Genomic DNA, 27,448 nt, shown 5'->3' on the forward strand with positions numbered 1-27,448 from the left:
TAAATAATATATTATATGAATGTACAAATAAAAGATGAAGTCTATATACTTTTCGGCTAGAATACTTTTTGTCAGATTATGATTTATAATTATGATTTGCAATTATAAGCTAAATGTATAGAAATCTGTAATAGGTCTGTTTATGCTGCTTGCATGTTTTGCACTAAGCATCTTTGCTTTCTTTTTTTCTGCTACGCTTGAATATATATTTATCTCATTTAAGTGTAAAAATTTTTGAAGGTTTCAAGCAATGCAAACAGACCTATGTAAGATAAGAATCTGAACAAGATAAGAAACATGATGAGAATCTGAAAAATAAAATGAGTTAATAAATTTCTGTAAATTTTAGAGGATTCCAAGGATAATCATGCGTAACATTGAGATCAAAGCTGTAATTCGAGATATTGAACATACCATTTCAAAAGCTACAGAGCTGAGCGACACAGCTCAGACTGAAATCAAACAGCATGATATTTTTTTCAAGACAAAGGAAGGAAGATTGAAATTACGAAAGTTTAAGGTTGGAGCAGTTATTAAATTTTTCAATTATAAATATAAAATTACATAATATTATCATCTGAATACTAAGCATTTTTTTCTTGTCTCTTAGGATGGTAGTGCAGAGTTAATCTTGTACAAGAGACCTGATGTTTCTGGACCAAAGTTGTCTACCTATGACAAAGTATCGTTAAACTCAGATATTGTTGAGTCAATTGGAAGTATTTTGACCCAATCTAATGGTATACTAGGAGTTGTTAAAAAAACGAGACTATTATTCATTGCTGGACAAACTCGAATACATATTGACGAAGTTGATGGTTTGGGTAATTTTATAGAACTAGAGGTTTGTAAATTTACTTATTTTATTATATCGATAAAGATAAACCTAGAATATGAAATGGTACATCAATTAATACAGGTAGTGTTGAAAGAAGATCAGGATATAATAACTGGACAGAAGATTGCTGACGACCTCATGCAAGCATTGTTTATAAAAAAAGATGACTTAATCGCGGAAGCATACATAGATCTGCTTAATTCCAAAACATAAATATTGTTTATTCCACTGTTTACTTTATATTTGCATCAGATGTAAAAAATAATAAATAATTGTTTTACTTATTCCATGATATATAAAAGTATAACATTACAGTTTTATTTTTTGCAATAAATTACATGCCTCACACAAAATAGCAGTTTTTCTCATTTTTTTCCATTAATTGTCGTTTTACCTTTAGACGTCTGTTCTTTATACATGCACTTGAAATAAGTTAGTTGTATAATTATAGATTTGGAAAGAAAGAAAACAAAGATGGAAAATACAGAAAGAATTAAAGAAATTTCTAGAACATGAAAAGAAAGAGTGCAGAATCCGAGTGCTAAAAGTACAAGTAAAATGATCTTGGCGTCGTAACAGTCTAGTGACAGTACTAAAGTTACTAGATTAATAAATCTAGTGACTTTAGACAGTCCGCTTCCTAACCTTAAACAACATTTTAAATTGTCTTAACACAAACAAAACTGCATCATTTTGTAATCGCAAATTTTGTATTGCACACATCTCGAAATGTCTTATATGCTATCGCATTTGGAAAACGGCTATCAAGTCGATCAAGCCATTCTGTCGGAAGAAGACAGAGTCGTGGTGAGTTTATTTCAACATGTTTCACTTATTTATTTCATCTCTCTCGTTATATATAAATAAACATTAAGTCAATTACAACAGAATTATTTTGAATTAGAACTCACGCGTTGAAAATAATATCTCTTTCTTTCTAGGTGATTCGCTTTGGACATGATTGGGATCCGATGTGTATGAAAATGGATGAAGTACTCTATAATATCGCAGAGAAAGTTAAGAACTTTGCTGTTATTTATTTGGTGGATATCACAAAAGTGCCAGATTTTAATAAAATGTAAGTAGGAACTTATGTCCTTATAAGTCCATATGTTGCATCAATAATTAATTAACAATTTAATTAATCCTTTAAAAAATAAATAAAATCTCTTACGTAAATTAATTAAGACTGATCATTGAAATATATTTTAGTGGTATAATATTTTAACAATAATGTATATAAAAATATATATACACAATATATACTTTTTATAGGTATGAATTGTATGATCCATGTACAGTAATGTTCTTCTTCAGAAACAAACACATCATGATAGATTTAGGTACTGGAAACAATAACAAAATAAATTGGACTCTGGAAGACAAACAGGAAATGATCGACATTATTGAAACAGTTTACAGAGGTGCAAGGAAAGGTCGAGGTTTAGTTGTTTCTCCTAAGGATTATTCTACTAAATATCGATATTAATTTATTTGTAAAATATATGAACGCTTTTGTATTTTGAAAATAGATAATAATGCTATATTTATTTCAAGGTAATACATTACATCAGAGTTGGGATTTAGTTGTACATTCCGACCGATTTTCAGCTTGATTCTCTCTCCTGCCCTTTACTTCAACCCGCGTACAGCCTGAATGCCACTTGGCCATCGAATCACGCTGAAAATCGGCCGAAATGTGCAACTAAATCCCATCTCTGCATTATATGAAAGAACCTAGATGAATTTGATTTTGGATGGATAATTGTAAGTTTCGTTGTAATTTATATTGCGCATATTGTGCATATTTTAAAAATAAATGTAAGATAAAATAAGCATAAAGTACAAAATGCATACATTATATGAATAAGTGTACATACGATAACTTGTCAATAATACATATATTTTAAAGAATTTTATAAAATTTTTTATTTACTATTTTAAATTTACTATTTTATTATGGTTTTTATATTTAAATGTACGTTCTAATTACAATATTCATCTCTGTTACTTAAAATGTTTTCTAGTTGAACTATTTTCCTTAAGGCATATATTAGGCAATAATGTTGGTAAACATTTTCGGTATCACATAATGTATTCTGGCGTCTGATGTATATTCATATGTATATGAAAATGTTCATACATAAAATTACAATTATTTATAAAAAATAGTACGTAAAAGTACAATATCAATTCTACCTTAAGATTTCTATCTTATATTCTATCAAGATAATTATATTTACATGTAATTACAATATATACTTTGGTCTAATATCTAAGTATTAATGATTAATTTAACACGTGAATAATTATAAACAATTCAGTCGTCTCTCACACAGCTGCAAAATAGATAGATTTAATAAATTATTTAAAATAATGAAAAATTTGTACAAAATGTAAATTTCATAAATTAAAGAGATAGACTTACTATTTGTTACATGTTGTACACTATCACCAAGTACATCAGTTGAACTTGAATAAGTTATTAATGGAACACTCTCCTGTATTAAAGTTTCTCTATTTATTAGCTTGTACGAATCCCTCAGTGGTTTAAAAATACAATTCAGAGTGCGGGATTTTTCTGAAAATTAACATTGTTCTTATAATAAAAAATACACACACACACACACACACACACACTTATATATATAAAACACATGTACTGATATCTCTTACTGACCTATAGGTATGTGATGAGTTTTTGTATTTAAGGCATCCATTGATTTGCATTGTCTCAGATCTTAAAATAAAATTATATAGGATAAAATCTATTGCATTATATAAATGACATTTCAAACAGATAATATTGAACAAAATCATGTTTTCTTGCCATTTAATTTTTGATATAGCATGTACTTAATGCAGTTTAAATTCATGAGATTTTATTTCAGTCTTACCGCTATTTCTTATTGTTGAAGTGGACCGAGAAAAGAGAGTATCGATTGATTCCAGAGATATGGAGTTATGTTTTTTTACTGGAATAATTTTAATCATGCAGTATATTAGAAGGTTTAATAATTAGATAAAGATAGAAACAATTGTGCAATATAGAACTGACTCAAAAAAGCAGTTCGATAATTGTAGCTTAGAAAAACACCACAATAATAAAATTTTGCTTTTTAATATAATGCCAAAAATAATCACTCGCTAATTAAAATATAATTTATTCGTTCCATATTGCATTATGTCCAATTCATAGCAAGCATATATCAGCTGCAAAATTATTCTCAAACCATACATAGAGAAGCAATGAATGTTATATGTTTAGCTCAAACGATATTAAATAAATACACGAAAAAATAAGAAATATATATAAGTAAAGCAAGAGGGAAATGCGAAGCGAAAAAAGATAACGCGATCCAAGCATTTTGTTCCTACCTCATCACGTATTAAATAGTTGGAGAGACTCTCATTCTGTAGTACAAAATAGATTAGTGTTATTTCTATCGTGCTTTCTTATACTATTAATAATACATAAGAGTAAAGAAAATATCTAGTCTGCTACAGGGAATAAAGTACATATACATATATATTAAATATATAATACATACATATTTCAAGATTGTTGACTAGAATTGTGTCTGAATTTGTTGTGTCTTTGGCTTTCTTAGGAGTGTTTTCATATATTGGCTCAACTGGTGGTGGTTTGTCTGCGAAAATGCAAGATAAGATAAGTTTTTTTGGAGAAGTATATCAAGCATAGTATTTGAAAGGATACTTACAACTTTTTAAGAAATAAGGATTCTTGAGTACTTGTTTTATACAATTATATATATAAGCGTATTGACTCTGAAAAAATGTTCTTTTTATATTATATGAATTTATGACAAAGTACTAAGGTATACAATAGTTTTTAACTGGTAAAAATTATTGTATACATTAGTATTTGTTTAATTGGTAAAAAGAAACAAATATGTAACATGGACTCGATGAAATGTCAAATTAAATATTTTTTAGTAAAAACATCGATTTTTCGCAACTTCTTAAATTTTAATATTCAATATCTTATCTAACCGAAATATAGATTATAATTTTTTTTTTGCCAATTTAATATTATTTAACTATGAATCACTTACTTCTCTTTGTACCATATTTATTCTATGATGTCGTAATCTATACACAGTTCCAAATACATCTAATTTTCTATTATCTCTAATTTGTTGCAGAAGTATATCTATCGCTATTAATGTTCCTGTTCTACCAATCCCTGCACTGTAAAAAAATGATATTTTCTATTATTAAGAAGAAATGAAATTAACAATATCGTTATAATTGAAACCGTAAAATGCAAAACAGTTCTGTTCGTAAACAATTTGTTGATACCTGCAATGAACAACGACGGAACCTTTATTAGCGATAATATTGCGGCGCATTATTTGACAAAAATTAATCATTGAATCAAAATCTTCTGGGACATCGTGATCGGGCCAGTCTTTAAAGTGCAAGTGAATAATATTTCTTTTCTTATTTTCCTGTAATTATTTGTACTTTTTATAGATATTTTTTCATTAAAAATTTTGTAAGTACATATATATATATATATATATGTATTATTTATATATCAAAAAAGATACCTTTTGCAATACAAGCGTTCTTTGGGTATATGTTCTGAAGTCCAATTCACTTGTACATCGTATTATCATGTCTTCGTAACGAAAAATTTCTCCTGTTGTGGGATAGTATTGATGACATTTCTCCTGAAAAGCAGATTAATGTACGATAAATGGTATTAACATTATGCTAATTATTATTGATAATTGTAATTTACTTTGCCCTTCTCGACCAACTGTGTCAGCATAACTATAATATTAATGTTATACTGATTGATCATTCTCCAGAAATCGTAAGTAGTTTCCTCTTTTGGACCTTGACAAGCTATGTATTCATCTTCTCCTGTATATCCCTGATGCAAAATAAATTCATATTTTTTGTATAGAACATTGAATAATTCTTGTTAAAAACAGAAATGATTTCTCCTTTAACGAAATTTCATAATTTTGAACTTTTTAAAGTTATTTTGAAATTAAATGTCCCAAGATCCGATTACCTATTTTATTAAATTAAGACTATTAAGATATAATTCATAAAAATTAGACGAAAAAAATTATATTTGTTTCACATAAAGTGTAATTCATAAAAGAATCTTTCTTCTTAATTACTTACAATTTAAAGTCATGTCATTTTCATTCATATTTTTTAGAACCACTAATGATATTTTTATTTAAGCAAGAATTATTTCAGTCTCTATTAAGTTCCTTAATAGAGGAAGAGTATCGGATTAACACACATATGCGTATGTAAAATATTTACCCTTATGAATGATGCATTGATATAATCCGTATTAGGGTCGTTATCTATTACATCCAGCTTTACTCTTGAGAAATCATCTGAAAGTATAAATCATATATAATAGTTGCTGCAAGTTGTAAGTATACGTGAGTGAATTGCAAGACAAGTTCGTACATGGTAAAATGTCGGAGTAGCGATTTTTTTTTCGATTAGCTTGCAAGCAAGCTGAATTTGTGGGCATCTGCAAATCGACGCTGAGTGTCTGGAGCAGCCGAAATTCATTGCTCAATTTACCAGGATTGTCTACCAATTGCTGACAATGGCTCATGAATTTTCTTCTGGTGAACGGCGCGGGCACGGGTGAGCCGGGCATGTCAGAGTGAAGAAATCTTCGCAATACTCTGGAATAGAAGAAATTGCGGCTAACTAAGATTTATTCTATAAACCGCACAAAGCAAGATGTATTAATATATCTTATCGTGCGTATTTATTTAATCAATAAATACGCGATCAAAAATCTAATGAGGATAAGATACGTCTGAAAAAATATACGCGCGTGTATGTGTGTGTATGTGTGTGTGTGTGGGGGGGGAGGGGGGGACTCGGGTCTAATTGCCATCTTCCTAGGAACACAAGAGCGTCATCCTTTTAAAGACCAAAATTAAAAGGCCTGTTCTTTTTTCACAACAAATTCTGAACTGGTGTACACTGATGCAGTAAGTTAGAGTGAGACAGGTATAGTTTGTTTCACTCTAACATTAGTTCAGAACTAATACAGAATTCTTCGAAAACAGAACAAACGGAAAGTTAATTTTATATTTGTGTTGGATTGTCAGTTGTGACGCATTTTTGCCAATATAGCACCTTGAAGTAGTGCTTTGACGCACAAAAGTAAAATCTTGACGTATTGGTGAAAAAGTGATACCTTTCGATGCCTTTTTTTTTATTCTTCATTTGTCTGAAAGGAACGCCAAGAAGTACAGGGCCTAGGATGCAAAAACGTATAAATCCGCCACAGTGTGTTCAAAAAATTTTCTCATTTCTCTTTTAAACAAATTTAAAGACAAGTTTTATGTTAAAGCCAAAATTGTATCAAGCGAAGTGTTGACCGTTTTTTCCTTCTTCTTCCTACTATCTTTCAAGTAGCTTCATTATTTCGTTCTCGTTGAATACACATTCACGTTATGTTAATTTGACAAAAAGCTGTCTATATTGAAAAAAAACAAAAAAAAAACGAGAAGATTTTTATATAATCTATATACACATGTAACACGTACAATAAAATAACGTAACTAATAAAAATAATATTACAATGTATAACACGTAATAATATATATATATATATATGTAAAGTAGTGGAGATTAGAAAATCGATCTCTAATTGTGGATTTAACGTTTCTGTTAACACATTTGACGAACGCCGTCGAAGTAACGAAGAGAATCGTAGAAGTGCGCAATAGCATCCGTGTCTCGTGTATACGCATGTCTTTCCTTCGCCGGCGTAGCGTAGGTAGCTCATTCACAGTAGGGGAATAACGAAAACTTACGCAATAAACATATACGCGTCTGACTAGAAACGGACTCAAGGACTCGATTTCCTCGCAAAGATCAGAGTCATAGCCGAATCTCTGTCCAATCTCGTCGGCGTCGATCTCTATTGTCTCACTCGCATCTCGTTCTCGTGCACGCCCGAAAACATTTCCGAAGTAATGTAAAAATACACTTGACTTTGTACTGCTCAGCACGCGGTGGTTCGACGTCGTTTGAACCTCATCGAACACCGAGCCCGTAATGTACTGTATATTTTAGCGTGCGATAGACGCGCGTGCATCGCGCGACCTTGCTCACGCGCTTTAGCTATAGTTCTCTCTTCTGAGTCACACAATAAATATCGATCATTGTTCATAAAACGCGCCTGTCCACCTGTCCTGTATACTTCAAGTTTACGCATCGCCGTGACCGTGATTTCGGCGGGTCCGAATTGTTATTGCAGCTACTTGAAAAATTTTTTTCAGAAACTGTAAAAAAAAATCTTATCATAAATAAAAGTTTGCTGTTACGCGATGTAGAACGAGATAACTCCGACTTATCTTCGATCGGCATCGTTTAATCAAGATAGAAGAACTTATATTGGTATGCGTTAATGCCCCTCCTTTTTTTTATCTGTTACTTACGTACTGTATGCTATGTTACAATAATGAAATCTTGTCTTACATGTACGGTGAGCATTTTCGTACAAGCAACATCATCGTCGCTATTATTCCCACGGAAAGAATGCCGAAGACAGCTCCGATAACGAGAGCGATATTGAGTTCTGCGTCTGGTGTTGTAAAAAAAAAAAAAGAAAAGAAAGGGAACAGATGAAATGGTGTGTTTTTCATATTTCTGTTACGTAAGATACTTGTATTAGATGGACTATTTGCCGATCGATAATTACAACATACATACTTACTCGTTTTTATCATGAATATCTCAGAATCGGTGTAACCACCGTCAGTAAACGCCCTCATTCTGACGTGATACCATGTATCCGGATTAAGAGGCCCGTTGCAATATACCCGCTCATCCATGTTGGACGAGATCTCCTTGCAATTAACGTCCTCCCCGATCGTATACTTGACGGCTTTTATGTGCCCGTAATCAGCAATGTAATTCGCTAAACAGAGTCATAAGTATTTAATAATGTATGCGCAGTGAGGTCTCGCGTTTCATCGCTTTGCAAACAATCGTCCTGCATCTATCTACGGGCATATCACCTACGATAAGGATTCCAATGTGGCCATGTCGCTTGATACGTGATTGAGAAATCGTTCATCATTGCTTCCTCCCAGGAGGGCGCATTAGGCCAATTATTGCTCTTCGGGTCGAACCTCGTGTTTGCTCGTATATTATTGTATCCCATCTTCGCCACCATGATCGCATAATACTTGATTTCGCCGCTGGTATTGGGGAATAGAGGTAGCAAAATTGCAGCGGTCGTTGTGGTTTTGCGCGCCTTGTACGGATCCAGGGTGATTGATTTAATCATTTCATCTGTAGGCTGTGGCGGTACTATGATAGGAAAAAAAAAACTCTTAATGAAAGTGAAATCGGCAGAAAAATTGAAGAAAATATTATATTTTTTATCACTTGTTCCGTCACTTCTTTTGCAACTTACATGGAGAACGCAATGATAGTAATAATAACATAATTCGTATCAAATTTTAGAACAAAATTATCACGAATCGACAATTGTACAAATTGTGCATTTTATTATTTACAAAAGTATACTTTTATATGTGTATATATATATATTTAATAAGTGTTTCTTATATTATTCGATGTATAAAGTTATAAATAGAATTTTATCTCGAATTTTGATTTATAAATATAAGGAAAGCTTAATGTATTAAAGGAGAGAGATTTATTAATGAGAATTGATATTCACATTGATACTTACTTCCGGCAGGGTACAGCACGTTTTGACTAACCGGCCATCCGAGTGTGTCGACATTTCTAACTTTGGTGGATATCGTGAAATTATAATTATACTCTCCTTCCAGCTCGTTGAGATTTATCGAACACATGTAATCGTTGCGAATGTAATCCGTGCATTCATATTTCTTAAAAATAATATGGGCTGGATATCCAGATCTGGTACCAACACCCGATACATTAAAGAATTCGAGTTCACCGTTTAATGAACACGGTAAACCCCATGTTAGAATTGTATCCAATACATTTGTGTCATTTGAATTTTCTTTGATCGTAATAGACGAGGAATTGAATTTCGAGATTGCTCCTGGAACTGAATAATCATAATCGTAACATTTAATGGTTAATATATTCAAGAAAGGTGAAAAGACTCAGGTATGTTATAGTATATGTTATAGTTATTAAATGATCTTCGTAATTATATATAAATATTTTACTAATAATAATGCTAATTATTTATCAATACATACATTTAGTTCAAATTATTTGTATCAAATTGTATTCGTGAAAAAACATTAATAGATATTATACACAAAAACAGTTTAATATTTCAAATAATTATTGAGAAATAATCTCGCATTATAATGAAATAAAGAAAAAATGAAATGTACCTCCGCTATCGCTTGCGAACATATGGGGATCGCTATTGTTACTCCATCCTTCCCCTGTTCTTGCTCTCATATGTACTTTATAATCCGTGAATCCCTGTGCTTCAAGATAATCATATTCAAACACGCTTCCGCTTACATTAAATTTTTTAGAATGATCTGACATGTCTTGCTCTTCACGAGGGCACCAATTTGGAATCGAGTATAATGGTTTCCAATAGATTACGATTTGAAATTCTTCTAAATAACCGGGCAAATAATCTGGTTCGTTCCAAGACAAAGAGAATTGCGAGTCTGTGATATTTTTGACGCAAAACTCAGGTGGAGATGACACTAAAATAACACGAAATATTAACTAAAATGAATAAACATTAAATTATAGAAAATTATTAAACGTAGCCTGTAGTATCAGGGGAAGGTGGTATCGAACAGCGGCTGGAATTAGATAGAAATTGTTTAAAATGATATTTTAGTGGATTAGCGCGTGCAACATTTACATGAGAATTCTCCATATTGGAAATAGATAGTGTTGTTTCTGAGTTATTGTACATTTTGTTGTATTGCTTATTTATAAAGTACTCCGGCACGATTGATAATTAACTTTCCAACAACCAGTTACATCATTAAATATAAGTCGAATTTCGTTTTTAATTCATCAATATAAATATTTATTATTCTTTAAATTATAGGTTCAAAATCTCTTAGCTTAAAACTACTGATAATTTCAAATATTTGAACGTTGTTTTTTTTCGTTGCGTATTATTCAAGTGATATTAGACAATGAGATGACAAATAGTATCTGAACTTAAGTAGACAACTAGATTTGGCTTTTGAACTGTGTTTTGTTTCAGGTGAGGTATCGAGAAGATATGAGGTGGATAGGAGACAGTACGATATTATAGCTGTTAAGAAGGTAAGAAATAAGAAAATGACAATAGGAGAGGTAAATACAAACTATGTTTTGTTCTGAAAAGTAAGTACATTAGGAGATAAATTAAAAAGTTATTGCAGGGCAGAAGAGCGTTAAAACTATAGATAATATAGTGGAATAAAAAAAAAGAGATAAAAAGAAATTTTTGTTCGATACCATCTTCCAATTTACAAAAACAAGATAATGCAACGACGTTTAACAATTTTGTTTTTTGGACTATTTTTGTTTTTAAAAATATATGAAAAAAATATGATTAAAAGGGCGTTTTGTGATATAACAATAATGTTTCATATTACATACATGATGCGAAACATCAAATTAATTAAATGATAATATTAATAGTGCGCGTACCATCCTCCAAAGTTGTGGCATTGATTCCAACACTTAAATCACTGTATCCTGCAATATTAACGGTATGCGCCCAGCAAGTATAACTTGTGAAAGGACTTAGTCCCTCTATGGTTGTGTTTAGTACGAAAACAGGCTCTCCAGCAATATCGGGATTTATGTTCATCGGGGACACGCGATTCTCGGGCTCGTAGCCTTTCCCTCTTTTCTCTGTGTAATTGCATATAGTTATTATAGACGATAGCTGGCAATGATTGTTCTCTTTCTGAATGGTCCAAATCATCGACAGGCTTCGAACACTTGGCGGTATTCCTGGGGTATGCAAAAGTGGTGGATTCGTTCCTGAAATATCGAAGAAAATTTTTTCATCATTGCTCCATTTTTCTTCGAAACGAGCAAATGTTGAATTAATATTGGATTTTATATACCAATATTATATGGAACAATTATTATATTAGGAAAAAGTATAAGTCAATTTTGCTTACTATACGGAAGCGTAGTAGCGCTCTTGTCTATCGTGTCTCCTTCTTTGTCATCTTTATTCACAGCGTTGATAAATATTTGATACATCTTGCAAGCGTGCAAATGCGAAATTATCACACTCGTGTTCGTGGTATTGGTGGTATAGTTGAAATTCGTAGTTATGTAGTAATGCTTCAGGCAGAATGTGCCAGACTCCGGAGGCTCCCATTTAACGGTCAGCGAAAAATTGCCGGGTATTATATGAAGAGACTGCGGTGCCGGCAATTCTGCAAATTGTCTATGTATCAGGCAGATTTACCGAAGATCGGGACATTCTATTGTCTTGGAATTGATGGAAAGTGAGCATATAAGCGGAGCACACTGTGACGAAACTTTAATTTGGAATTTATTCACGAAGAGATGTCGAGTGGTAAAGCTTGATAAGTATCTCTCTCAACTTTGCAGAAACAAATTGACCGCAAATTTCACAGACATTTCAGGTGTCCTTCGCTATATATACTGTCTCTTCACTTCTCCACCAATTCTGTTAGAACAGCTTAAGCTTACTCGGCGAAGCTGTCTTCGCGGTCTCGTTTGCGCCATAGGACTCCACGGACAGCATCACCGTTTTCACAGTAAAGTAATACTCTGTGCATAGCTCGAGATCGTATGCAGTGTAATTCGTGACAAAGACTGCGGTCTTGTTGCAAGACTTTTCATCGCACTGGTTAACCGAGTAGTTCGATATGCATTTCTCATGAATTGCAGGCGCCTGCCAAGTCAGTTGAATAACGTTGACACTAATGGCGCGTGCGCTTAGAGAGATTACGTCCGCGTCCCAAAATTCCGGAACTGAAGAGAATCAGTGCGATAAAGATATTCGTTAATATTTCATTTTGACGGATCTTTAGCTTCGATAAAGTATAGGCATTCAATAAGCAAATTGTACACTCACTGGCCGTTGTAGCTGATAGAACGACTCCTTTGGAATCCCAGTATTGGGTATTAATTTTCACTTTAAATTCATATTGCGTGCATGGATCCAGATCGGTAGCGTTATGCCAGGTGTCAATGTTGTATGTCGACGTGCAGTTTTTTTTATCGTCGCATATCTCGATGAGATATATTACCGAGGAGTTTGTCACTTTACACGGAGACTTCCATGAGAGAACGATCCATTCTGTGCCTATATCATCCGTCTTCAAATCAACTACCTCCTTTGTATCAACTGAGGACAAAATTGCAAGATACGAATGCACAGAAGGTCTCAAGATGAAGCATACCGCAAGGAATAATCGCTAATTATTTTCCGAAATACAATTCAGTGATAATTACAAATAAAATTTTAATCGATGGGAATAAATCAAATAAGAGAAAGATTCCTATTTTCGGTTAAACTAGATCTTCGTTATATTGAAAATTGCAAAATTGACGATCAATGTAATTTACGATATTATTTCTAGCTTCAGTTTATGATTGCGGTTCAAGAAAAATGTACTTGGTATATGAATATTATCAAGATGAGTTTTGAAAATAGGAATCTTTTTGTCATCAGTGATATATTATTAAATCCTACAAAAAGAACGAAAAATATATTTTCCTGAATCTTCTACCGTTTAATAATTTATATTTCGTGTCTCGCTTATCGTGAAACATCTATCATTTAAAATTTAAGTTTCCCATAATATGAAATATAAAAAAATATACGTTTAAAACAAACAACATTAAAATTCAAACATTTCTATTCTATCTTGCAATATATATATATATATATTTCCGTATTATTATAATATTTACATTTATCAGTATTTTTATACATTTAATACAACGGCCGGAAAGGAGATTGATAATCTCTTTCCTTTAATGCTTGCAATATTTTTGATATTATTGCTTTTTCTAGTGGATATTAATTTTTAAAGCAAATTCTTAAATTTAATTATTATATTAATTAATCTCTTAAATAATTGGATTTTATATCAATATACAAATACGATCGATTTACTTACCGCTTGTGTATACTGGCCATTCCGGATTGCAGATCGTCTTATTAATTGTGCTATCGATGGAAATCACATTGTTGGGTACAGTAACAGGTTTCGTAATGTGATCGACGGTGGATGATGAGGGCTTATCGGTGACCAGATGGGAAACAGTATTCGGGGGTTCCTCAGTGGATCCATAGGAAGTCGTGATCGCATTGTCATCTGTGATCGTCACGAAAGTATTTTTTGTAGATTCAACATCATAAATCATCCCAAGGTCTTCCGTCGATCCGGAATTATAATCCAATTCCGTCGACTCGGCGATTGTTGTCTCACTCGACGTAGATGCGTCATTGTTGCAGAGCACACAGAGGAAGCGGAGAGCGAGAACAAGTAGTATCTGCAGGTGTTTTTCAAGGAACATGTTCTAATGAACGCTGTAAACAAAGCAGAAGCCGATCGCACGTCCCAATTGTTGTGAAATATCATAATTTATACGTCTTAACGCGAGAACCAGAATTCGGTAAAAAATCGGTATAGTCTTGCTGAATAAAAAAAATTCACGTCCGTTACATTCGCGTTATTCGCTGAAGTGACGACATTCTTAGAATTTATGTTATAGTTTAATTATTTAATTACGTTACATTAATTACATAAATATCGAATATTTTGGGAATATAGGAAATGTATTTCTATTTTCAACTTCTAAGAGTTTTACGTGGCTTTACGAGCATAATTTTCTCTTGCAGCGCGAGTCACAATGCAATATTTTCAAGTATCATCACTGACGCAAGAGCTAAAGATTTCTATTAAAATAAAGCGCATCCTCAGTTAACACAGAGCGGAAATGATTTGGAAAGCCTTGATTCGCACAGCGGTCATATCTATTTCCTTTCACGCCCGTCCGAAGGATCGTGCGTCATTATTCAAGGATGTATCTTGGCTTTTTCCTCGAAACTCGTACAAGAAAACGGATTTTTTGCACGCTAGCAAACGAAAGTTTATTTCCGTCAAATTTGAATTTAAAATTTAGGATACATAATTGAAGGTGCATAATTGAAAACTGCAAACTGTAATTTCAGGGAGAAATAAAAATCAGATCAACGACGATTAGATGTCGAACAACGTTTAATTGATATCGATCCGATTTTTATTTTTCCCTGAAAATGAACGACTCGCTCCGAGAAAAATCGGCTTCGAATCGAAGTAATCTGTAATATTTTCAAATATCATTCTTGCTTCAATTTTATCATTATCAATTATATATTGTATATACATCGATATATAATAATAATCGATATTCCATTTATGTATGATAACTTGTAATATATATATATATATATGTGTGTGTGTGTGTGTGTGTATGTATATATATAAACACTAATCTGGAGCGAAAATTACCGGGGAAAATTCACAAAGCATCACATTTCTTTTGTCTTCGATCAACACTGGGGATTTCACAATCGATGGATTATTATGTGGGAACAACACTTGATCGCTACCGATTGCGAATCGATAATTTATATCGGTAATACTGTGCACGATACTGTATCGGGTCGCAGGTTTCTCGGTGACTGTTTAAAGAACGTCAGTAACTCATTCGTCGTCGTTGTCTGCGCTTTTGATAATCATATCCCAACTCAACCGCGCTCGTTGACAGCCTTCCGCCCGGTTAGCTGTTTGTCGTCGCTCTGGTTGATATCACTGATAACGAGCTAGAGTCCACTCGTTCGAGAAGAGTGCACTCTTTTGCGGCCACTTTATTAATCAAATACAAGCGCCGGCCGCCCATCCGATCCCTACAGCACGTTCAATTTTTTACATTCTCTCTGTATCGTTCACGGGGAAGGCCGATCGTTGATTTTTCCATCCCGCGCTGATAATTCCGGTATTGCTGTTTAAATCCGCGAAATTTCTAATGTCGAGTCGCGTCTTTTTCAATCCGAAAAACGGGAGACATTTATTTTTGTACTGCTCCGTATCGTCTAAATGATTTTTTTCGCAATCAAATGAATCAAGTAAATTCTCTCAGAAGTATTTATTCAAGAGATGCTAGCTTTTTCCATTTACAGTAATAATTTTGTGATTCTAGAAACTCGAATTTTTCTCTTTTTCGTGAATTATAATTGATACTTTACAACTGATTCGGTTATTGATCTCATTCACTTTTTTTTTTTGCATTGTCATAATATAATAAAATGTGCAAAGTATAATTAAATGTAACTCTAGTTATATGTGCTTATCACATTTTACGGGAGCTAACAATTTTATCAGAAATAAAAATCAGGTCTGCGTATCAGGTCAGCAAATCATTCTTTCTACGAGTATTTTATCATTATTTATCAATTACATTTATCTCTTCTACTATTTCTATTTTCTCGTTTTTTTTTTTAACATCATTATCTTCGAAATATGTTTCGAAAATAATAGTTAATAATAATTAATGTTAATATTAAAACATACGTTTATCTCTGAAAATTATAAAGTAATTGAAATTTTATTTTATACTCACAATTAAAAATTAAAACAAAATCTCTTATTTTCAATCACTAATGTAAATATTACTGAATCTTATCAACACGTGTACGAGTCATTTCTTTATCTCATCCTATAAATGTAAATAATAAATCCTTAAAATATTTTATATACCAATTATATATTAATTTTTTATATGTATTTATATTGGCTATATAAATATAAGCTCCAGTATTTCCAATGTGAAATATTCCAAATAATTTTATACCAAGATCTCAGATGATCCATATACTATCTTTGACTCTCGAAAAGAAGTTCGAAGCACATAGCATTCATCACTAACGAACTTACCCGAATACTTTACTCCATTGATGCTCGTCCAAAAATCCTGCGAAGAAACAAATTAAGGAATGCGTGTAGTCGTCCGAAGAATTTCGCAAAGGATCGCTAAGCGTGAAAGTGCGAAAAGAGGGAGCGAAAGACTAAACGCAGGTCCTCGGCTCTGTTGGCATCTGCTTACGAAGCGGAACTCGAAACCATGTGTCTCTTCAAAGCACAGCGACCGCCACCGGACTGCCCCCACAAAGATCGTTGGAAATAGCGTGGCTGTGGTGTCTGTTCGAGCTTAGTACCTCGGTAGGACCCACGCACACACACACACATACATATATACAACCACACAAACGAAACGCGGTCCCTAAAGAAGCATCCATGAACCGGATCCAGAGTCCGGCTACATCCTTTATCGCCTATTGTCGCGTGACATGTAGACCCTTACCTATCACATATTTCTTCTGAGGGATTCTAACAAATCCTAGCAGGTACCCCAGACAACGCGCATATTTGAAAGAAATCTTTTGAACGTGCGTGTTGTCCGTGCAATAAGACGATAAAACAAAAATAATTTGAATATCTTAAATTACTCGAAAATACATCAAAATATGAGATACGTTTATCATTAACCAAATCACTTATATTATGGGATAAAAAACATCTTTTGAACATGCTTAATTGATGTTTTTAATATGTTTTAATGTTTTCTCTTTAGTATTGTTTAAAGCATATTTGAAGCATCAAAAATATATTTAAGAAAAAACGCAATACGTTTTATTCTTAAAAAAAAATCTTTACCAACTTTGCTTATATATAATATTGTCATAAAATTTTCTACCCGTTTTTTTCCGATATGAATTATAAAATTGAGATTTCATTTCAGAATATAAAAACTGGTTAATGTACGTAAAAAGCTAACATTTTTTTAATTATTTTAGAAATATTTTATATCATGATTCTTTCTGTCATTCAGTTAACAAAGCTTTATCGATGTTTCTTGTGTCGCTAAGATTATACAAATATCTATCCTATCAATGTTCTACGAATTTGAATTAATTTACAGCACCGCATTTGAAACATTGAAGAACATCTATTGCAAATGTGATGAAAGAAGAAAATAAAATAAATTATCAATTTGGATACTTTTTCAGTTTTATTGCAATGAATATACATTCGAAATGTATTGTACCAAGTGTAACTTAGTACAGTCTCTGTGGTGGTCCCATGGTAGATTTAATATGAAGCGAACGCACATTCTGCCAGTGTTTTTTTAACAAAGAAACAAGGAAGTTTATTGAGAGATGGACATTTTGCACCAACTCTTCAGGCGTCATTTCAACGTGTCCAACGGCTACTGACAGACACAACACCTGTAGAACAAAAACAGTCATTATAAAAAGATAAGTTTTATATTGAAGAAAAAATTTTAACAGAAAACTATTCAGTAAAACGCACCTTTTTCATTTGGAATTTGATGGTGGCTTTGACTTCGTCAATCTTGCCGACCATCGATTCTTGATGAGACAACAGTCCAGGGAATTTACCGGCTTTATTTAAACCAGGACCGAGAAGACGAGGAATTTGCTTGATCAACGACTCGCTAGCCAAGAACGCATCATATTTTTTTGCTGTAAAAAGAAAATGTAAAAAAAAATTATATAATTTTAATCTTCAATAAATATCATAACTCGCATTGAAATTTTGGTAGCTTCTTTAATTTTCAGGAAAATTTTAAACTTAAAGAAGAATATCTTTGTAAAAAGGAAACAAAGATTTTTTAAACAAATTTTTATTTAATAAAGTAATGTATCGACACGGATTGAGATGCAATGATACGATTCACATTACTCTCACCTAGTGAAGAACTTTTAATCTCCTTCCTCTTGACGACCACCATTGTTTGAATATTAAGCAATGATGGTGCTTTTGGGAAGGTCAAATATACAATTATTTCATACTAAAACACATGCAAAAACATATTATTAACATACCGAGTTTCTTCACGAGCTTTTTGTTCTTGTTAAGTTTCTTCAGCGCTTCTGCATCCATATACGGAATATTATTAGCTTTAGCTTCGTCACAGTGTTGTTGATCGCCAAGAACACATACTTGCATTTTTGGTCTAGGGATATTCTTCAACCTAACATAATAAAACTCAGTAGTTAGATTGATGTTTAAATAAATGTTTATGTCTCATGACTTTAATATGATTATGTGTGGTTTCTGCAATATTCATTTTCATTATAAAATCATATCGTTAGAATAACAAATTTTCATATCATATACATTATATGAAAAAATAGCAATATCAAAATCCCAATGTTCTCAGATTTAAATGATTTACTACATAAATTCTTCAGATAATACATGCAACAAATAAAACATCATAGAACACTGTGGCGACTCAATAAACTTTAATTGTAAAATTGATATACAAACATATACAAATAACTATTTGTTATATATGTTTATTGACTTTTAGATAGAATTTGTAATATTCTTTAAAAAATTCATATTTCAAATATTCTCTATTTCATATCTTCCTTTACTAAGGGTGATGAAGAATAATGACTTACCAATAGGATCATGATCCTATATAATTTAAATAACGGTATAAATACCTCCCCAATTAATTTAAGACCCTGGGTGCAGGTCCGCTAGATAAAATCTAGCTCCCTGACATTACATGAAGCAATTTTTACATTCTCAATAAGGAATATGATATATTAAGATTTAAAAAATGCCTCAAAGTCAGGTAGAAACATACTTGACGGTGCCTGAGAAACGCTTGTCCTTCTGTGGATCATAGTTCTTCAAACCGATCTGCAGTTCTATAGTTTCCAAGAAGTTTCTTTTCTTATCTTGCGAGTTTTGAAGCACAGCATTTACGCACTCGTAAAGAGTGTCGCGGGAGACCTTCGATCTGTAATCAGAACGAAATAAAATGCACGTGGACGGTCATCTTTTTGCTGCTTCAAAAATTCTTGTATGAAAAACTTGATAATTTTGGCAATTCTTTTCATCATATATAAAATCTTTAAAAAATTAGTACTGCATTTATTTACATCAGAATAAAACAATTTACAGCTTTTAGGTTTTCACTGTCGCATTAATGGTTATATCAATACTTGCATTAGAGAATATTCCAAAAATAATATATCTTCGTTAATAATTGTCGTTTAATACGTTTATTTGTAGCAAAATGGCAAATTTTACGCATGTGATCGCAATTATTTGATAGGATTAGATACTCACGTCATGTTATTACAAAGAGGACGAACAGGAGACGACCAACGTTCTCAGTGACTGATACCGGAAAGAAATGGAACGTAAAGTGCCCGGCGCAGGGACAGGAAGTGCGCTCATCGTTCGCTTATAGATGGCAGTTCGATGGCGAATGTAATAAAGTCTCTAGGATCAGATACGGACATATTATAGATAATCCCTAAAATCCCTAACACTAGGAATCGCCTAAAGACTATTAGCGCCTCTGTATGCCTAAAACGTAAACTACATGAACCATTTCCACGATTATAATCAATTGGTAACATGCTACAGTCCCGAAATAGTATTCTCGAAAGATACGAAAATGTAAGATTGTGCATTTACGTGTACAATATAATAATCTACATCTATCTGTTATTTATATAAATAATCGATCGAAGCCTTATATATGTATATTTATAATAATTTACAAATTTTGCATTGCTTATATAACGTAAAATATTCCTTTTAGGTTCTTTCATGCACAGTTTAGCTTTCCTCTTTTCTTCGAATACGAAAAGAAGAAGAATCGCAAGTTCAGCTAAAAGGAATTTAACAGCTGTCTCTTGAAATACAGCTCCAATCCTGGAGTCCTCATTAGCGGGGGAGCGAGAAATCGCGAGTACCGGCCGCGCTTGGCAAGTGCTGCCACCTACGATCGACCGATAAAGTACGGATATTGGCCGTGCGGAGGCGCGCGCGTCCACGTAACGGCGATCAGCTGTGCGCATCGCGGGTCGCGGGGATTCGATAATCTCGCGCGGAAGGGTGACTGTGCCGTTGTGGTCACGAGAGCGATTCTCGTGCGTCTTCGCGTTGCGTGACACCAGCCTAGCTAGGCTAGCAGCAAAGTGAGCGAAGCACTCGAGGCTGCTCGAGGCAGATTGTCGAGGAGGGCGAGCGCGATCACCACGTTGAGGAACGGCAGGCAGTCGCGGGCGACGAATCGACCGCGGTATGTGCCTCGGTGGCCAACGGGGCATGACGGGAACAGGTGACAATAGAGCCGCGCCATGTTAGATTTCACGAGATCGCGAAACGCGCGCCGCCGCCGCCGCTGCTGCTGCTGCCGCCGCCGCCGCTGCCGCCGATGCTGCTGCTGCTGCCGTTGCTGCCGCTAGCTGCCTACTACTACCGCCTGACTACTACCGTGGTGCTGATACTGTGGAGAAAGAGTGAGAGAAAGGGAAGGAGGAGATTTACACTTTGTTTTCCCGTCTATCGCGCGCGCTGCTTTCCTCACGACGGTGATCCACACGAAAATCATCCAAGCTGGATAGGTTACCCGAGTATCTCCGCGATACCGTGGACTGGTTTATGGGGTAAGTCCTCTCTCTCTCTTTCTCTTTCTCTCTTTTTCTCTCTCTTCTCGTTCTCTTTCGCGACACGAATAAAATAAAAGCCTCCGTCGCGCACTTCCCCCTCCTCCTGCCCCCCCCCGCCGTTTTCCCCCTCGTCGTCGTGCCGCGCGCTGTCCGACCTGTCCGCAACCTCGTGTACCCGCTTCGCTTCTCCGGCGCGGAGTGAGTTTAACCTCCAACCTGAGTTAACCTGCGTCCGTGAACGGATGGAGCGATCGCACCGTCTCGATTTTCGCTCGCGCGATTATCCGCGCGCCCGGCTCGCCTTTTCCCCGCGAGGAGAAAGTAACCGCGGCGAGAGAGTCCGCCGATCGCCATGCGCGACCATCTCCGTGGATTTTTCGGTGCGAACGAGCGCGTCGCCTCGGAACATCTTCGTCGTCGTCGGTCGAGGTGACGCGTGTGTACCCGCGGTACCGCCGAAATACTACGCGTTCGTACGTGCGCGTCATCGCGTCCAGCTATTCTGTCTCTCTTTCTCTCTCAGACCGAAACCGTTTCTCCCCCTCCCCCTGAACCGACAAATTCGACCTGGATCTCTCCGTTAACTCTTTATCCCATTGATCCGTTCTTTTTGACATCGAATCACCTTGGCGCGATTAAGAATTACGTTGGGACTTTAGAAGAAACGTTAACGAGCTTCTCCAATTCGGAGATCGCATAGTTTATTTACGTAATCAAATCTCAAAGTCTCTCCCCGTAAAGGCAAATCAGGGGAAAGATATATAAAACTTTATTATCCATTTGTGGAGTTAAAGACTATTTCCGCGAAAAAGAAGTTTTTTTTTTTTTTTTTTTAGATATTAGGAATTTCTTTCGAAATTTCGAAGTTCTTACGTACAATTTTTCAGCATCATTATTGCTCATTCTTGCAGTCGATGACATCAAGATCACAATCATGGGGAAAGACTTTGCTGAATAGGTCTTTTTTTAGATACTGAATAGGTCACGTCGCGTCGGCCGTCTCTCTTTCGGAAAAATAAAATCTCTATGGCGACTTTACTCCTTCAGTAAAAGTTTGATATTATGATGATATTATTTAATTTCAATAAATTAAGTATTGTCTGATAAACTGAAGGAATGTAGATAGATAACGAAATTTTTTTTATTAACTTAAATGAATCTTAATGCGAGATTTTAATACTGAATATTTAATGTAAGTTAAATATGAAAGTCTATACGCGACAGCGCGCGATCGAATTCATTTAATTTTTTAACGAAAAATTAATTTGTTCCGATTTGATTTCTTAAAAAAAGGTAAAGTTATCTTTTTGCTGAAAAAATTTAAAATTAAAAAACCTCATTACTTTGTCTCTAATGACTTTTATTGCACTTTATGAGAACAGCGCGATAGACAGAGAAAGAAAGTGTATTTAATCACATTTAGCGTCGATCGAGGTTGGTGTAGGCTAGAATCAGTCGCATGGATAGTTTCGGTTTACTTATACTACTTAACGATTTTCCCTTTGCTCTGTACTCACTGCGATGCAGATTCTCCCGTGATGATTGTACGGCAAGTTTGATCAGCTATCAAAGGACGATTCGCAGAATCGTAACAGCTTTCTGGCTATACATGAATTTGCTTACATAAGATATAACGTTCGTATATCTATTGAGACTTTTGGATCAGAAAGGATTAAAGCCACTGTTATATTCAGTTATAAGATTGTATTCATTTGTAAGGTGGACTCGATATTTACATAATTATTTTGTAATTATTATAATTACAAGATAATACATAACGATTCTTTATTAATATATTTTTCAATCATCTTTGCCAATTGAAGATAGCTCGGAAATAATATTGCATAATTATTTACAATTACAAATATATCATTACTATCGCAATTATTTTTTATAATTTTTGTTGTACGATATAATTGTTAATTATAAATGTATGTATACGATTGTATGTATACACATCCTAACTTTATGATTGTTTGCTTAATATTTAAATTAAAACAATGTGATATAATGTGGAAAGAAATTTTGAAAAACTGCCAACTAATTGAATACATTCAGCACGTCTACCTTTGTTAACCAAAATATTATTCTCGCAGTCTCTTAGTCTTATTCTTTGCTGCATAGTGTTAAGTGTATAATAATACTCGATAACAAAGGCGATATCAACTACGACGGAGTCACATTTATCAAACTTAATTCGCGAGCACGCGAACCGCTCATATATGTTAACATAAGCAGAATTCGTATTATAATTACCGTTGAATCGATGATGGATCAGCGATCCTCCAGTTCTATTCCATCGGGATGTCACAGGTTACTTTTCCGAGCTCCCGGAGCGAGCTTTTTCTGCGAAATTTATGCATAAGATTTCCCCCGTGACACACTATTTTTGTGTATTAAAATTTGCACGCTGGATTCTCCCACTCACCTCGACGAAATAGCATCGCATGAATAATTGTGAATTTCATTCTACTTTTATCGAATTTTTGAAATAAATTCTGTAAGGTCCAAGATCTTTGTGCTCTGACCTGTAAATATTTTCGTAATCTCTCAAAAAATCAATAAAAGCATCTCTAACTGTACATCACGCATGTACATATGTATTTATACAATTGCAAAATGTTTTCTTCCGTTAAACTCATTCAGATTGTCACGTGTATTTTTAGAATAACCTTTTTCTATTTTTTTTTAAATATATGTAGCTTGCATAATTTTTCAATCTATGGCACAGTGCCACGTAGATTGACGTGCTCGTTTTAATAACGGTTCTTTTTGTCAGAGATCATGAACAAAAAAATATAGTACCTTATTTAAGGTAATATATACAACCTTAATATGTTGCAAACAATAAAATATTTTTCAATTTCAATTATTGTTTACTATATAACAGAATATCGAATTGGTTTTTTGTTTATTTTTAGCTAGCTGCTCCCGTAATAGTTGCTGTTGAATAATTCGTTTTGCCAAGAAGTTCAAAATTATTTCAGCTTAAATAAGGAGATTGTTAAGCCGAGCGGGAAAATCGATTTTCTTGGAAATGGATTCTCATACGAAAGAACTTCTTTTCCGCAGCATTTATATTTCTTTATATAGAATCTGTACTTTTCCAATCGGACTTTGCGATTACTAACGAAAAATCTATCAACTTCCCGAAAATGAACGACATTTCGCACTTTATGCGTATTTCTTTCTGCGATGATATCATTTAAAGGCCGCCAGCCCGTCCGACTCGGACGTTTTTCTTTAGGCTGACGATTTAATTAGCGATATCTGCCATCGGAGTTAAACGGACGTCGTTAAAGCTTAAAGCATAAATACGTCGCTGTATCGTGTAAATCCTTATCGTATTATTAGTTCGTAAGGGTCAGAAAATACGAGCGTTAAATGCATACTACGAGCATCTTATTCTCAATAATTGAAATCGTGTGATGTGCTGGATGGCACTTGGGCGTATCAACTACAACATTAATTACAGCAGTCACAAGAGAGAGCTTATTGATTTAATGTAAAATACCCTAAAATTGAATAGGAAGTGATTGGTACTGTTTTCTTCCTCTGAGAAATTTCGACCCTTCTCACATAACGAGAGGTCGTAATTTTCTTTCGTAACTCTTCGAACTGCGATGTTTCAACGTCGTTTGCATTCTCGCTCGTCCTTTCAAGGGCAGTATCTTTCGTTAATTTATAATACTTGGTTGGAAACGGCAGTCCGAGTGTCTCTAGCAAGCGGGCAAAGTCTCTCTGTTCGCTGGCGCGAAACCGAACGCAGCGATGACTCATCTCGATCTCTCGTCGTGCGATTGGCTTCCTCAGTGATTCACGCACGGTTGCACGTTCGCCAAAACGTTCGTGACGTGACGTTTTCCAGCACGATATGTCGCGCGTGCTGATCTTTCCGATCTTCGAAGAAGCGTTGAAGAGAGCATCGTGATACTCGAACAATTTAATTTCGACGACGGCGAGCAGGGAACTCGAACGTTAACTCGATCTCACAGCTGAAATCTCGATTTTGTATTTGAAAAAAAAAAAAAAAGAAACCAATCGATAAATATAGATAAAGACGCATTTATAAAGTGAACGTCAAATGAATGATTCGTACGGAACTAATATCTCTTCTGCCTTGAATTACTTATAATATGTGAACAGATTTGGAGTAAAGTTAATGTTTACGTGTATCATTTCTTCCTATTCCTGCGTGTTTCCGCTTTCGAAAAATCTTCTGCCTGGGGGTTACGCAATTTTCGAATTAATTTGAAACATATTTACATAGCGATTTTGGGACTTGGCCCGTCCGTGCTACGGTGCTAATCTTCTCGATTACGACATGTGATTTGATAAATTTAAATCCGTTCGATGAACACAGAAAAGGTGTTTACACGTACGCGTGACGTAATTCGTAAAGATGTCTATCCTACGTGATTAATCAACGTAATCACCGCCTGAAAAATTATGGCAACATAGTTTATCAACAACAGGTTCTTTTGTAATGAAAATATCGCGAAGACGTAAATACTAGTTTTCCGAACTATCGAATTTTTTTGCGCTTACTTGAACACTTACCTATTATCGGACGAATCGTTTAGCAGAAAGAATTGGAATATTAGGAATATACGACATAAACTATATTGAATTGGCAATACACGCATCGATGATTGTTTTGAATGTATCAACAAATATTTTATATTAAACAAATTTTTCTATATTATACATAGATTGCACGATGTTATGAATTAGGAATATCGATACATGTACACATTAAAAAAATTTCTTACTCGTAATTTTGTTTTAATTTGTACAATAAAATATAAGTGGTATATATAAGCGAATAAACAATAGGTAAATTAAGTATACATAAGTGCCAATAGAACGAGCTATTGAGTAAATTAACCACGTATGCTCATATAATATTCATTTCTACGTTCAAGAATATCAAGTATTGCCTTGTCAATTCGTTTTGTCCGCAGCTCTCATATACGTGTTTTACCTCGGATATGCTGTTTAATAATTTCGAATATATCATTGCAGCAAAATTGATATTAAACAAATGTTCAGAATTTCACGAATATTTGAACGCATTTTATTAATTCTTAATCATCTATATGTATTTTACTAAACCGAAATAAAATACGAGAAAAGACTATTTTTTTTTCAAATAATACTTTTCAAATAATATATACCGCGGCGCAATAGGTCCAAAGTATAAAAGTGTAAAGAATCATGCGTTGTATTATATTACGTAAATATTTACTTGTTGACTATACTCGCCGCAACACGTATACTATCGCAAAAAAACATCGGTATTTACAGTTTCTAATGTATATAAATTGTAAATCCGACAGTTTAAAAAATGGACATTAAATTTTTCTTTCTTATTCAGACCTAATATTAGAAATTCCTTCTAAAATCTCTTTCAATCTATGCACAAGATTTTCCATGTTATGGACTTATATGTGTGCGGGATTACAAAAATATAATAATCTTCAAATTTTTTTTATATTCTTAGTCGGTCATTGGGAATGATAACGTTTTTTGTAATTTTTAAAAATAAGACAAAACGTTTACAATTTTATAAAATAAAAATCAATTACGAGAGAAAAGTTTGATTCTCTTGAATCTATATCTGTTACTTTAAAATATGAAGCGCCACTACGGTCTGAATGTTGAGATATTGAACTATTCTATATATTCATTTAAATGAATTAATTTCAGAAATTAATCTTAGAAAAAACTGTGACCAAATTTAATCTTCGAAAACTGTAATAAACTTGTCTCGGTGGTCTAAAGCCTTAGAACGCTCGCACGGAATGCAAGAGATCCGGGTACGACTCTCGGCCGAGGTAATATTTTTCGCAATAAGTTTATTACAGTTTTCCAGGATTAAATTTGGGAAATTTGAGAAATTTGGGGGGATTATTATTATTTCAGATTGATTGCGTTGAAAGTCCGACAACCATATCGGCGCGCAATTCATATCATCTCCGAAATTAATTCATTTAAATGAATATATGGAATAGTTCAATATCTTAACATTCAGACCGTAGTGGCGCTTTCGTATTTTAAAGTAATGTTTCTAACATAAATGGTCTTATCTCCAATCTTAGTGCGAATATATCTGGTTC

At 33.9% G+C, this 27,448-nt stretch overlaps 5 protein-coding genes across 9 annotated transcripts in view; 3 read left to right on the forward strand and 2 right to left on the reverse strand.

Moving 5' to 3' along the window:
* LOC108745787 overlaps positions 1–1,082 on the forward strand; it is a 1,341-nt gene extending 259 nt beyond the window's left edge. The window contains exons 1-4 of one of the 2 annotated variants that reach the window (XM_018482138.1): positions 176–266; positions 350–520; positions 611–844; positions 920–1,082. In XM_018482138.1, coding sequence (XP_018337640.1) covers positions 368–520; positions 611–844; positions 920–1,051 — 519 coding nt within the window. In that variant the 5' untranslated portion in view covers positions 176–266; positions 350–367 and the 3' untranslated portion in view covers positions 1,052–1,082. Of the gene's footprint in view, positions 1–175; positions 267–349; positions 521–610; positions 845–919 lie in introns of those variants that run through there. The other variant, XM_018482137.1, reaches the window with a different exon arrangement.
* Positions 1,083–1,481: 399 nt separating this feature from the next.
* Positions 1,482–2,604, forward strand: LOC108745742 (thioredoxin-like protein 4A). Its single transcript, XM_018482069.1, has 3 exons — positions 1,482–1,645; positions 1,780–1,916; positions 2,114–2,604. The coding sequence occupies exons 1-3, from the start codon at positions 1,568–1,570 to the stop codon at positions 2,325–2,327; spliced, it is 429 nt and encodes a 142-aa protein (XP_018337571.1). The 5' UTR covers positions 1,482–1,567; the 3' UTR covers positions 2,328–2,604.
* Positions 2,605–2,809: 205 nt separating this feature from the next.
* On the reverse strand, positions 2,810–16,802 carry LOC108745788 (tyrosine-protein phosphatase 10D). 4 transcript variants are annotated; one of them, XM_018482140.1, is made up of 23 exons: positions 16,759–16,802; positions 13,957–14,369; positions 12,906–13,178; positions 12,518–12,802; positions 11,974–12,237; positions 11,492–11,830; positions 10,213–10,542; positions 9,567–9,914; positions 8,888–9,178; positions 8,580–8,783; positions 8,342–8,447; positions 6,302–6,528; positions 6,149–6,225; positions 5,607–5,741; positions 5,413–5,535; positions 5,162–5,310; positions 4,915–5,050; positions 4,561–4,627; positions 4,390–4,488; positions 3,736–3,813; positions 3,519–3,578; positions 3,267–3,419; positions 2,810–3,177 (listed from the first exon to the last, which is right to left on the reverse strand). In XM_018482140.1, exons 2-23 carry the CDS (start codon positions 14,354–14,356, stop codon positions 3,170–3,172), a joined length of 4,152 nt encoding a protein of 1,383 aa, XP_018337642.1. In that variant the 5' UTR covers positions 14,357–14,369; positions 16,759–16,802; the 3' UTR covers positions 2,810–3,169. The 4 variants fall into 4 exon arrangements, with proteins under 4 accessions (XP_018337642.1, XP_018337641.1, XP_018337643.1 ...); XM_018482139.1 differs by lacking the exon at positions 16,759–16,802 and adding an exon at positions 15,334–15,683; XM_018482141.1 differs by lacking the exons at positions 3,736–3,813; positions 16,759–16,802 and adding an exon at positions 15,334–15,683.
* Positions 16,803–17,874: 1,072 nt separating this feature from the next.
* Positions 17,875–20,076, reverse strand: LOC108745722 (60S ribosomal protein L10a). The gene is made up of 5 exons (XM_018482034.1): positions 19,996–20,076; positions 19,508–19,663; positions 18,732–18,880; positions 18,196–18,368; positions 17,875–18,110 (listed from the first exon to the last, which is right to left on the reverse strand). The coding sequence occupies exons 1-5, from the start codon at positions 19,998–20,000 to the stop codon at positions 17,940–17,942; spliced, it is 654 nt and encodes a 217-aa protein (XP_018337536.1). The 5' UTR covers positions 20,001–20,076; the 3' UTR covers positions 17,875–17,939.
* A 655-nt stretch (positions 20,077–20,731) lies between these two features.
* LOC108745778 (MOB kinase activator-like 2) overlaps positions 20,732–27,448 on the forward strand; it is a 28,866-nt gene continuing 22,149 nt past the window's right edge. The window contains exon 1 of the mRNA XM_018482122.1: positions 20,732–21,326. Coding sequence (XP_018337624.1) covers positions 21,322–21,326 — 5 coding nt within the window. The 5' untranslated portion in view covers positions 20,732–21,321. The remainder of the gene's footprint in view (positions 21,327–27,448) is intronic.

This window comes from Trachymyrmex septentrionalis, unplaced genomic scaffold (assembly GCF_001594115.1).
Source record: "Trachymyrmex septentrionalis isolate Tsep2-gDNA-1 unplaced genomic scaffold, Tsep1.0 scaffold148, whole genome shotgun sequence".
Lineage (NCBI taxonomy): Eukaryota > Metazoa > Arthropoda > Insecta > Hymenoptera > Formicidae > Trachymyrmex > Trachymyrmex septentrionalis.

Excerpts from the sequence above, each read along its gene's own strand:
- LOC108745722 (XM_018482034.1), bottom strand. Across the intron at positions 18,881-19,507 it reads CGTTTCTCAGGCACCGTCAA|GTTGAAGAATATCCCTAGAC; the intron begins GTATGTTTCTAC and ends TTATTATGTTAG. Across the intron at positions 18,111-18,195 it reads TCAAATTCCAAATGAAAAAG|GTGTTGTGTCTGTCAGTAGC; the intron begins GTGCGTTTTACT and ends TTTGTTCTACAG.
- LOC108745788 (XM_018482140.1), bottom strand. The coding sequence starts at position 14,356 with ATGTTCCTTGAAAAACACCTGCAGATACTACTTGTTCTCGCTCTCCGC. Across the intron at positions 8,784-8,887 it reads GCCACATTGGAATCCTTATC|CGAATTACATTGCTGATTAC; the intron begins GTAGGTGATATG and ends GACTCTGTTTAG. Across the intron at positions 5,311-5,412 it reads GAACGCTTGTATTGCAAAAG|GAAAATAAGAAAAGAAATAT; the intron begins GTATCTTTTTTG and ends AAATAATTACAG.
- LOC108745742 (XM_018482069.1), top strand. The coding sequence starts at position 1,568 with ATGTCTTATATGCTATCGCATTTGGAAAACGGCTATCAAGTCGATCAA. Across the intron at positions 1,646-1,779 it reads CGGAAGAAGACAGAGTCGTG|GTGATTCGCTTTGGACATGA; the intron begins GTGAGTTTATTT and ends CTTTCTTTCTAG. Across the intron at positions 1,917-2,113 it reads GTGCCAGATTTTAATAAAAT|GTATGAATTGTATGATCCAT; the intron begins GTAAGTAGGAAC and ends TACTTTTTATAG.